Genomic DNA, 12,414 nt, shown 5'->3' on the forward strand with positions numbered 1-12,414 from the left:
GACAGCACCTTGATGGGAATTGGAAGGCATCCCTCCTCTGGCGGTGCAGCCCTGGGGCAGGGTGCAAGGCTTGCTAGTAGATCGGGCTCGTTAGTAGGATCTACGTTTTAGCCCTTACTTCCCCCCATCTTAATAGAGAAAGTCTTTATTTACTGGCTTGAAATGTATTTGGTTTTTGTTGCTATCTTGTTTGGTTTTGATTGGAGGACTTTGTCAGAAATTGTTTGCTGTTTTGCTTTGGAGAGCAGTTCAGTCATTACCCTTTATACGTGAACACCACTCTGCCATTCTCGCTCATCGACAAACCTTGGGGAAGAGTTAAAAATTAGGGTGAAGTCTCTGACTATAGCACTAAGTTTGCTCGCATTAGAAAAATCACTACCTACAGAGTTATATGCATACTACAATAATAATAATAATATCTTTTAAAGGACCTGGAGTGGGTTGCAGAAAAATCCTGGGTAGTAAGAGTCCACGAGCAACCCAAAAGGGGTTGCCTTTTCCTTAGCAGCAGTTTCCACACTAAGGACATTCATAAGATGAGTACTGTCTACCGTTTATTTAGCGTCCCTTGGAGTAGATATTCTTTCTCATTATAGCTGCATGTGATTCGTGGCAGTGAAAATGTACTGCATAACTACATGAGCACATTTTTTAAATGGACATGTTTTATGCCAATCCGTTTTTTTTTTTTTCTTTATCACAGAAGTGTTTGACATTTAATCCAGCCAAAAGAATATCTGCCTACGGTGCCTTGTCTCACCCATACTTCCACGACCTGGAGAGGTGCAAGGAGAACCTGGATTCCCACCTGCCACCCAGCCAGAACAGCTCAGAGATGAATACAGCCTGAGCTCCCAGCCACTGCCTCGAGCTGTTGACCTGGAGAACACCGTTGGTGGCTGACGGGCCGTGCTGCGTAAGCCGTGCAGAGCTGTGGAAGATCACTGGCTGGAGACCTGTCGGCTGCTGTCTCCTGGACGGCTCTGCTTCTCCACGGAAACCAACTGTTTACCATTTGAAATCAATGCAAGAATGATTGCAGCTTTATGTTCTTTCATTTGTTTGTCTGTCTGTTTGTTTGTTTCAAAAACCTGGGAAAATTCCAGAAGAGAAGCTGCTGACCAATTGTGCTGCCATGTCATTTTTCTAATCTTGAATGCTGCCGATGGAAAGTGAGCAATCCAGGCACAGCTGAGCTATGATGTAATCTCTCTGCAGCTGCCGGAGCCTGATTTGGTACTTTTGAGTGAGCGGGCGTGAGTGAGTACGTGTGTGATTCTTGATCTCTTAAAAATGTTACTTTCTGTAAACAGCAAGAATAATTGAATTTTAGAGACTCAAAGAGACCCATAAATAACAGGCATCTGTTGACTGAAGCTGATTCACCAGAATGGGCTTCTCAAATTAGAAAGTTGAGCCTATGTCCTCAGAATTCCTTTTCCAGCCAAAAGTAGTAAATTTGTTAGTAGTAAAAGTTTCACTGTCTCGATGAAGTTTTATACACACAGCAAAGAGAGAAAAAAAATTCTAGTATCTTTTAAGAGACCTATTTTTTAAAGCATACACCCTATTTACTCTTCAAAAAGTGGAATTTACTCATTCTAAGTAAATTTTAACCTGTATATTACGCTTTATTGGTCCCTTTGAAAAAAAATACCCGATAAGCTTTTTCTTACTTGCTATAGATTTAGGGAGTATACCTCAAGTAGATAAAATTGTCCAAAAAAATAGAGAAAGCCTTTATTTCTCGCTTTGAAATTTATTTCCTTTTTGTTGTTTTTGTTGTTCTGTTTTGTTTTTGATTTTAGCGATTTGTCCGAAACTGTTTCCTGGTTTGGGTTGGAGAGTAGTTCTCTTACTAAAGGCAGGAATGCCGTTTAAGTTTTCCCCACATATTACACTGTACTTCTTCTACAATGCACTGCCTGTCTTCAAAGCATCCGTCTTGTCTGTCCCCCAGTGCCTCGAATACATGTTACTACCGTTACAGAGCTAATAACAGATTGCTTAAGTTGTTTGCACGCTCACTCTTTCTTTCTCTCTTTCAATGATTGTTTCATAAATAGATTCAGATTATGTTTTAAGGCTGCAATCCCACAATCCTAACAGGATCTCCTATGTTCTCGCCCTAAAGCCATCTTCCTACCTGGCGTTCACTGTCGTTACCTAGGTAATGAGCATAGAAGACTGGTTCTTCTCTATCACCAGCAGATAGATTGCTTTAAACTGTTAACTGTGTTTGATGTTTTTGTTGAATATATTATCAGTGTAGTGTCTAAGGAAATATCTTTAACTATTTTTTTAGAAATAAGTAATTACTCTACAGGATGATCTTTCCCCCATGCCCCAGGCTGTGCTCGTTTGCGGTGCCTCACGCACACTCCTGCTCTCTGCAGAGCCAGCCTGACTCGGGCATTATGAACAGCTTTACTTCCTCTCTTGCCATTTTCTCTATAGTACTTTGTATTCCATACCGTCTCGGCCTTCCTTATGTGTGATTAGTGCTCTTTTGGCTCCAATAACCACAAGACACAGAGAGTAAGTATGTTTAGGGAATTTTAGCTAGCTTAGCCTTATGACTCATACTTTGAGTTTGTGCAACAGTTAGACCATGTTCAGGGTTAGGGTTTTCAAGAATGGACATTGCTTCACTCAGAAGAAAATGCTCCAGCTGATGTTTATGCATAGTCAAGCCTTACTGAATTCTTCACAGCTTAGTGTTGTATATGACTGTCTTGAACAGGAGAAAAATTAGGAGAGTTTTCTCCTTGAGAGCTTCTTGGGTCAGGAACCATTCATTTTTTAATACATACATTGTTTCACATGGCTCTAACTCAGTGACTTGAAGAGCAGGAAAATTTTTGTAAAGCAAGATACAGAGGAGAAGACGGGCCATAGAGTATTTTATACTTTCTTTATTGTGACAATGTTGTGTTTTGTCATCACTGTAAATGCTTGAGATATAACAAATCCAGAGCATGTAGGGCAAGGTGTATTTGCAGCCTGCCCTGGAAACGTGAGTTCTGCCTTTCCTTTGGGGGCAAAATACAAAGACATTTTTGCAGACCCCTAGAAATTGAATTTTAAAACTTGCTGCACTGGTTCATCATGAGCTTTTCGATTAGTATCCATGGTTAGAGTGAACCTAACTAGAGTTTTTGCTTTTGCAAAAGTTTTAAGTTTGCTTGAGAAAAATGCAGCTTTCTCTAAACTGGAATTTTTTCAGCACTCTTTAGAATTTTAAACATAAGAGCTCAACTTTTATTTCTAGCACATGCTTTGGGTTCATTTTTTTAGTTGTGCTTATAAGGAAAACTTAAAGCACGAACATTTCGTGCTGTTAGATACTTGGCTAATCATCCCCTGGGAGGCAGAATGAGAGGACATCTCAAGCCTCTATGAACTCCTTAGGAGTCTGTCCTCAGCTCCTCTATGGTTGTGGCTTGTGACACTGAAGTGACTACTGTCTTGTTTTATGTCATTTACATGAGGCTCAACACTTCTGAAATCCAGATCCCACACAAGCACACTTGCTATTAGGACTCCTTGAAGCATACAGTAGCATACAAAGTTACTGCACACCGCTTATTCTTCTGTGACCTATGTTTTCAAACATCTTGGCCAGAAAGCTACGTAGGTGGTTAGCTGAAAAGGTGAGACTGCCCCAGAGTTACACTGAAGTAGCTTATAGCAGTAAAAATATGGTGACAGATTTGAAAACACATTTGGGTTTCTTTGTAGGACAGGCCCAAGAATGGGCATGATGGTTCCTCTCTAATATTCCTTCCTGGCAGCCCAGGCATTGTAGGAACTGTTGTGCAGAGTGAAGCTGTAAAAACCTATGTTTAAAAAGAGTGAAGGAGAAACCTGCCCATTTAGGCATCATAGCAATTGCATGGCAAAGGGTGATGAAGACCTAACCTTATAACCTTAGAAACACAATTCCTAAGAGCTTATGAGAACCCAGTGGGTTGGACCCACCCACTTCATCTCTCTTTTAAAGTGCATGGGAACTCAGAGAGCAGAGAACCTGTTTTGGAAGAAAGCTCCGGGCCATTCAGCCCCCTGTATCCTCCTGATTTTTTTCTCAGGAAACACACTGTGAATGACAGACTTTTCATTTAGCCCCAGGTGACTTACTAAAAATAGTTCAAAATATTCATGTAAGAATAGAACCTTGGTTAGTTTTAAGTAAAAATGAAAATTTCAGAATGTACAGGATGTTAATATCTTAAAAAAACTTGTACCTTATAATAGACTGATTATAGTTTGACTCCTGGGTGTGGTACTGTCCATAATGATGAGAAAAAACTTAAATCGTACCAAACATTTTCAATCTTAGATTATGTATTTAAGTTGAGCTTCTAACTAACTATAGCTGCTTCTCCTAAAAGTAGTGCCTGTGAAAAGCAGTATTGGCTTCCGTTCTGGAAATTAACTCATGTAAGCTTCCCAATATCATAAACATTAAACTGAAGAATTTCTTTTAAGTGACAGCTTGACTATTTTTATGATAAGCACATGAGAGTGTCCCACATTTTCCAAAAGCAGGCTTTTGTTGCATACTTGGGTCTAAGAAAGCATAATGTTAAAAGTTAATACGCCCCTATAATTACTTAATTGCGTTAGTATAGAAATTGGAATATTTACTTCAGCAAGAATATTGAAATATTATAAATTCTTAAATAGTGATAGAATTCAAAAGAATGCAGGCTTGACATTGTGACACATAAAAATAATATATTTGATGAAAATGAAGATGTTACATGACCTCTAAATCTTTGAAAATCATAAAACAGCAGGCAATCAATAGAGGAAATTATAGAGGAAATGAAGGTATTCAAAGACGGATATTTCAAGGTTAAACATATTTTGAAGGACCTATATTTTACTAACAGATACATTGTAAGAATTTATATTGAAGTCATCTGGCACCTATGAACTTGATACTTTCAAAAGTAAATCTGATGGAGAAGCCATTACGTGCAGTTACCATTCGGAATTCGAGCTGAGCATCTGTATTCCTTTCTCATGCCACGGACAGAAACAGCCATGTGAAGTTACACATGTTATGCAAGTTTAAGAATGTTCCCTTTTTTGGAAAAGTAAATTTTATAAAAGCATGTGTTTCCTTTGCCACCAGTATTTTTGAAAAATCTGAAACCCAAACCATTGGTCCTGTGCACGGTACTCAGCACATTCAGATACACGGTTAGGAGGATGCCACACGTTACTTCTCCGCAGGGACAGCAAGCTTCCTGAGGCTGCCCAAAACCCGTCAAGACCTGTCAAGTCCTCAGATCATTGGTAGTGATGTTTCCCTCAAAAGCACGAGAAAATAATTTCTTATCAGTAGCGTGTTCAACCCAGTTTTGTTAGATACCGATATCTCAAGCATTTCTAATGTACTTTTTCAGAAAATAAATCAAAAAATATTCTTTTGGCCTTTTTTCTTTTCTGACCTTTATAAACAACAAAATGAGGAGAGTTTTGATTTTAAATCTTTTTTCTCATTTAGTTGTTTTTAATGAATTACGAGCGGGCTTTTCAGAATGATTTCTATTTCTCAGCAGTCCCAGGGAGTTAATTCAGATAAGCGAATGGCCTTCCATCATCATGCTTGGTTCCTTTATACCGGTGCTGTGGCCTTCAAGAAGAGAACAAGAGCCACCTGAAAATAAATACAGACTTTGTTCAAGTATCTACTTAGATTCTATTACAATTGGAAGTTAATATGGTAGGAAAAAGAGGTGCAAAGACCTGTTTTAAAATTCACACTCTTTGAAGAGATGAGCTTTCTTGTTTTATTCCAGTATGTTCCACAAGGTGGCACTTTCGGGGGGGGGGGGGGCGGTCTGAGGAAGGTGAATGAGGCATTTCTGAACGCTTCATTCTGACTTTATTTTTCTGCACATACTTAACTCTTGCCCAGCACTTGTGTTTTTAGGCTAATAGTCTTTGTACTGTTCTGTAACTTAGATATTTTAGTTAGCTAGGTTCTGAAGGATTGTCTCTAATTGTTCTTAGAGATAAGTAATACACTCATTTTGATCATTTAAGTGTGCAAAGAAAGCCTAGGTATTCATTTATTTAAGAAACATTTTTTGAGGTTCCTAATTACCTGGCTTTTCTAGGTGCAGAAGTTTCCAAAATGGACAGGCTTATAACTAAAACAGCACCACTCAGTTTTGTTAGGAGTGTAAAACTCCGCCAGCGCCCCCTGCCCCAGTACCAAACCCTCGTCTGCTGCTCTCACATCCCTGCGTTCCTGACCTTGGGGGCCTTCCGACACGGATTACATTTTTAATCCCAATTTAAAATTCAGATGAACAAAATAGGTAACACATCCGTTACTAAATAGCAAAGAAATTTTTTTAAAGAATTGGCTCTGCTGAAACGCAGCCCTGAAATACATATTTGTATCATCACAAGTGTACTTCCTCAAGAAATCACAATTTTTTTAAATTTTGGCTAAACAAAATAGGAGTATATCTACACAAGTCTTTAATTTCTCCATTTGTGAAGTTCTTGGCAACTTTAGTGTAGCTATAGATATCCATATACTCATGTTTTCATTCACAGGTCTCCTCAGAGACCCATTAACCCCCAGATTTTAGTTAATTTTAGAAGTCACCTTCCTCAGTAGTGTCACTAAAATTTAGGAGGAAGGAAATTACAGTGTTTTTCAGAGTTTCCTTAGCACAGCATAACAGAAGGCGGTGTATTCTTAAGGAGTGACGGAAACTCAACAGTGCCTGGTTAACTTTTCTAAAGAGTAGCCAGCAGACAAGTCTCAGTAATTCATAGAGTCACAAATTACCACGCACACTAGGGGCTGTCAAAAACGGCGTCGGCCTCATCCCTCTGCTTAAATTCCCACTGTAGGTTACAGTTTAAGACTGAATTCAAACCACGAGTTTGTTATCAGTTGGGCCAGTCTGAATTCCATTTTCTCCTGTTAGAACTTCACTCCTGCCTGAAAACCTCCCGGGTGCGCTGCACCGTCGCCCCACCCCTTTGGCAGTGGAGTGGCAGGGGGCGGAGCTGGCTGGGACCCGCCCGCCGCCGCTCACCTGTTAGTGCTGAAACGTGTTTGGACCTGGCGGGAAACTCCGAGGTCCACGTGCCCTGCTGCTGTCTCTGAGGCATCTGTTCAGCAATCTGAGGACGTAAAGTGTCCCTAGAAGCAAACGGGTGTCTTCTGTGCATAAATGAGTACAACACAATTCGAAAGTTCAGGTGACTAAGAGATGCTGCTCTGTGTGAGGCTGTCAGGCATCTCTCAAGCTCTAAGCTCAGTTTTGTTTTGTTTTGTTTAGATATGTATAATTACAGGGAAGATTTTTTTTATTTTTTTATTCTCTATCATGCTACATATATGATGGCAAAAGATATGCCTGGAAAAGTTGTGTTTTGAAATTTTATTTTCTGCTTCATCTTCAGTTGGCAAAAGCTCCTAATTCTTTTGTTCCTATTTTTTTTCTTTTTTCTTTGTCAAATAATTAAAGGCATGTAAGCGAACTATCTCATGTAGTAGGGGATTTTCCTGTTTAGAAGAACTTTTGTGTGAATTTTTTCTTTAAGCAAATAATCAACCCTTCTCTATTTTAGGAGTTTGGATTGTCAAATGTAGGTTTGTTTAAAGGGGCACATAAGTACATATTACTCCAAGAACTATGACTGTAGCACTAATCGGCAAGCATAGAGACACACAGTTATTTAGTTTCTAACTCTGTGGTTTCTAGCCAAAATCCCTTCATGTACTTAGGTTACAGTCCTAAAGATACCCTTTATACCCTCACTTGAAAGTTTCTAATTTTAAGGTTTATGAAATGCAATAATATGTATTAGCTAGCAATAGTTCTGGGCTCACCAGCAACTCTGTTTGACCTTTAAACCTTGAAGTCTCTGAATAATGAAAAATAGGTAACAGCAATAATACATTTCTCGAACCACACCCCCAAGTATATTTATACATCTTCTCATTTTGGTCCTGTGTTTGCAACAATTTATACATGACTATTATAATTCCTCACTTACTTTGCAATCATTTATTTTGCTACAACGAGTAATACATTAGTACGTAGAATGAATAGGATCAGCTACTCCTAGGATCAGCACTTAACAAGTTGGGGAGTATCTATTTCAAGTTTTTCTACATTTGCATAAATTATTTCTATTATTATTCATTTATATTATTTATTTCTGTATCACACTAGTCCTGTGAAAGTGCATCTGAGGCAGACTGCATTAGGATATCCGTTTCATGTTCATTATCACGGGCTTGACAGAGTTAAGAAAATAAAAATTAGTCTAAACCCCCAAATAAGCTACATGCATTTTAACATGATTGCAGAACTTCAGTCTATAGATATAGTGTTTTTGTGTCTAGGTGTTTTAATTATCAATATATAAGGGACTTAAAGCAAAGGGTTTTGTAGTTTTGTCAAATATGCATATAATATAGTGAGAAAATACAACAAAATAAAAACTGTAGATAGAAAGGCATCAGATACTGCCTTACTTTAGGTACTCTGCCAGGTGGCCATCGGCATAGATGCCAGCCAGAGACAGTAGATGCCTGGGCGGTGCCCCTTGTCTGACCTTGAGAAGACGCTTCCCCCACGTGACCTAGAGCCCTCGTAGGTGGTGTGTGCAGCAGTGGGAACAGGTAGTGCTGTTGAAAGGAGAGCAGTGGGAGTTTTCTGCAGAAGCAGAACAGTCAGCTTGTGCCTTGAAGCTTCCAGAACGTGTTAGATGGAGAAGTCCAAGTCTCCATGCTTCACACAACTTGGTTTTGTACAGAAGCAATCCAGTCTGATAATAAAAACGAGGACTGAGTGTGCAATAGTCACCAGTGGGATTTTAACAACCAGCACTTCCCCACAACCTCAAAAGTTTGTTGCATTTCTGGTATTTTAGGTTTTGATCTGAAGGTTAAATGGCAAGTGTTTGGTCTAGAAGAGCAGTATGTGTTAAGAAAAGCACAATATCAGTTCCCGTAGAGTGCAGGTCAGACCCAGAGGGTCTCGCAGGATCATCCTTTCTGAGATGAGTAGAATGTAGTAGTGTTTCTGCATTCCCATAGGGCCTAGTTAAAACTTTCTTCTAGGTTTCAGCAAGGATGTTACACCCAGTGAGCTTTTTTTTTTTATTTATAATAGAAAATGTTGTAAAAGTAGGGGGGTAATCTGAATGTGGACTTTTGATTTGTAGGTTTCTGTGTTTGAAATCACAGTTCTGGAGATGCAGAGATTGTGCGTGTGCATGTCAGATACTAATCTAGACTGTGAACCAGCCTTGGATAACCAGTACTCACCATCCCCAGCATCTCTGCCTCCCTTCCCCTGAGGTGCTCCCTGCCCCCATCCGGGCCAGTTCATGTGGTGCTCTCCATCCTCCTCTGCTACTCTTTAGGCATCAGGGAGATGATGAGAGATCCTTCGGCATCACTAGTGTGCTCAGGCTTGGCTACCATCCGTACTTGACCTTGGGCTGGCCACAGTCAGCAAGAGAAGGTTCCTGGTGCTAGGCACAGAGAGTGCTCACAACACCAATCACAAATGCCCTCTAGCATCTTTGTATATATCTTGATTTTTAAACCATGTTGTTCTACGGAGCATTCAGTTTGGGTTGTGGTACAAAGAGAAAAACTAACCAAGAATGCAAACCACATTTCAGGCTGCTGTTTTCTGTCCATTTACAGGCTATACTTTACTGAATTTCTTCATACTTGAAACTCATTCTGCTATTTTAATGTCAGGGTACAGACTTACAAGGGTGCATGTTCCTTCTTAAAGGTGCAAAGTTACTTGCATTCCGTTTGCTCATATTGCTCCAGATGCTCTGTTTTGGTGCTTTGGGTTCAACAAGTCAAAGAAGCAGTGGAAATTTACTGCCTGAAACAGTCTTACAAGAATGTTGGCAGATGGTTTGATGTTAGATTTCACTTCTGCTTCTCTCTGTACACAAGACTGAGAGTTAACACACTGGCCTGGCAGGTTCACCTGGGTATCCTTCCTCATAGGTGCATAAACCCTGTGCTATCCCAAAGTGGGGGTGCAGCACAGCTCTTTGAAGGCAGGGAATCTGCCCACGTATCCGGATCATTTAGCCCTCAGAGAAAAATGGCCTCGGGTGTAGACAGGAGCAGAATGGGGAGGACGTCTCACTCTAGTCCCATCCCTCCATTCCATACGGAAAACCTTCCTGAGGCAAAAAAAAAAAAAAAAAAAAATTTAAAAGCTTATCTGTAGAGTTAGCCTCTTCATGGCACCCTGAGCTGAATAATCTCGCTTCCTCCCCTATAGATAAATGAACATACAGGTCAGTTAATCTAAACTCTTCCCACCTGCAAAAGAAAATAAAACAGTAGGTGTTTGTGTAGTGTGAAATACTTAAGGTGATGACCACCAAAACTTATATTAAATGCCCCACCACTAGCAATCTGTTTTTGAAAGTAGCTCAAGTAAAGGATGCTTTATGACCCCGGGTTTCTGAGGTCAGAGGTTGCCATTCTAGCGTGTGACTTACTCTCAGATGTACTCGGAGAGAGGACAGAACTGCCGATAGTGACCGCCGCAGTGGCAAAGGTAATGTCAGAAAATTCAGAGGGTTACAGATCAATAATCCTTTGGAAACTGGATGTCTTACTGGGTGCTAGAATGCAAATTTAGGTATTTATTGTCAGGTAATCGAAATTTATTTTTTTTTTAAAGAATTGGTGTTAAAATGTCACTGTCCAGTTCATTGTTTTCACATATTCACAAGCTAAACCGAAGCAAAAAGAAATAATCGTTTGTATATTTGTCATGCTTTTTGTATCTCTTACGATAAGAATATTGGTAGCAAATAAAAATAATAAAACCAGCATTTACTGCTTTCTTGGAGGTGAATTACTATCTTAGCTATTTTTCTTGTTACTATAAGGGTAAAGGAATATAATTGCTGTGAGTAAAGCAACATACAATAAAATAAGTTTTAGCAGGATAAGTTTTAAATGTTTAAGAGACTCCTTTTCAGGCTTCAAATCTTTTTAAGAAGTAAATAGCAGCTCACTGAGTTTAGAACTTCAGTAGCAGTTGATAAGCTTTTATGAGTTGACTGCGCTAAACACTGAAGACCAGGAAACGATGAAGGCATGGCCAGGCCTTTCGGAGGCTCAGAGACTCAGTCTGTGAAAAAGGTCTGTATAACCAGTTGCTGTAACTGGAGATGAGCAGGGAGACCATGTTAGAGGTGATGCTTGAGTGGACTCAAAAGCAAAGTCATTGTTTGCCAGTCGTACAAAGAAAAATACGTTGTGTGTGCAGAGACATGCGGTTCTGGAAAAGTGGGCAGGAAGACTGGAGAGGCCACAACTGGAGCGGTAACTTTCAGACATCTGAATCATAACCTGTAGAAAAAAACATCCTCTACCAGCATGACCTGGTACATGTACACACGTCGACACACATGTACATATATCAGAAACTTGTATTTCACGAAATGATCTATGTATCCCGCACATGTCCTCTTTTCTGTTTTATTATCCTCCACAATGAAAATACTGGTGGCAACCACCAGACTGATTGCACAACCTTATCGACTTGACTTAATGTTTGAAACAATTAGTCAAAGTGGGGGAGTGGTTATGAGGGAGTCAGGAAGTGACCAGAGGCTCAATATGCCACATGAACAAGTTTGGAACTACTAAAGGATTGTAAGACGGAGATCATTTCTGTTAATGTTGGCCAATTTTTGTTCAGCCACTTACATACTAGATGCAGAGTGACAGACCAAACAGTTCCTGAGATACTACACAACAAGCAAAAAGTGGGGGCCATAGTTGCTGTCTGATACATATGTTCCCCCTCTTTGCGTACAATATCAGGTATTTTTAAATTAGTCCACCTGAAGTCCCTGGGAATTATCTCATTAGGAGTTACCTCAATTATTTTTAATGGGCCCTAAACTACATCTGAATTTTAAAAACTATATGAAATATTCAGGAGGGATAATGCAGGAAGTCAGTATTTTGATCTTTTTTATTACTGATTTTTTAAAAGAGAAAGAGGTGCAATGAAAGATATTGATTTGTTGTTCCACTTATACAATAACCAATATTGTGCATTCATTGGTTGGTTTTTTATGTTCTCTGACCAGGGATCAAACCCACAACATTGGCATTTCAGAAGGACACTAACCAACTGAACTACCCAGCCAGGTCAAGAATTTGATTTTTATTATGAAATTTAAAGTTTGTAATATATTAAGGGGTCAAGTATAGTTACACATATTTACAAACCATAGGCATCTGCAACCAGATTTGACTGGACCACTTTCTTCAAAGCAGTGCACAAGAAGATCCTCCCGTTAGTTATCTCGTTATCTCTGCTCTACCTACATAGAACCTCATCCCATTAACAGCCT

The 12,414-nt window shown here is 39.6% G+C and overlaps 1 protein-coding gene across 3 annotated transcripts in view; it reads left to right on the forward strand.

Moving 5' to 3' along the window:
- The window catches only part of CDK6 (cyclin dependent kinase 6), a 227,627-nt gene extending 216,937 nt beyond the window's left edge, over positions 1 to 10,690 (forward strand). For all 3 annotated transcript variants that reach the window (XM_024577298.4, XM_045185268.3, XM_053926947.2), the window contains exon 8: positions 707 to 10,690. In XM_024577298.4, coding sequence (XP_024433066.1) covers positions 707 to 853 — 147 coding nt within the window. In that variant the 3' untranslated portion in view covers positions 854 to 10,690. The remainder of the gene's footprint in view (positions 1 to 706) is intronic.
- The last annotated feature ends 1,724 nt before the right edge of the window (positions 10,691 to 12,414 follow it).

This window comes from Desmodus rotundus, chromosome 6 (assembly GCF_022682495.2).
Source record: "Desmodus rotundus isolate HL8 chromosome 6, HLdesRot8A.1, whole genome shotgun sequence".
Taxonomy (NCBI): Eukaryota; Metazoa; Chordata; class Mammalia; order Chiroptera; family Phyllostomidae; genus Desmodus; species Desmodus rotundus.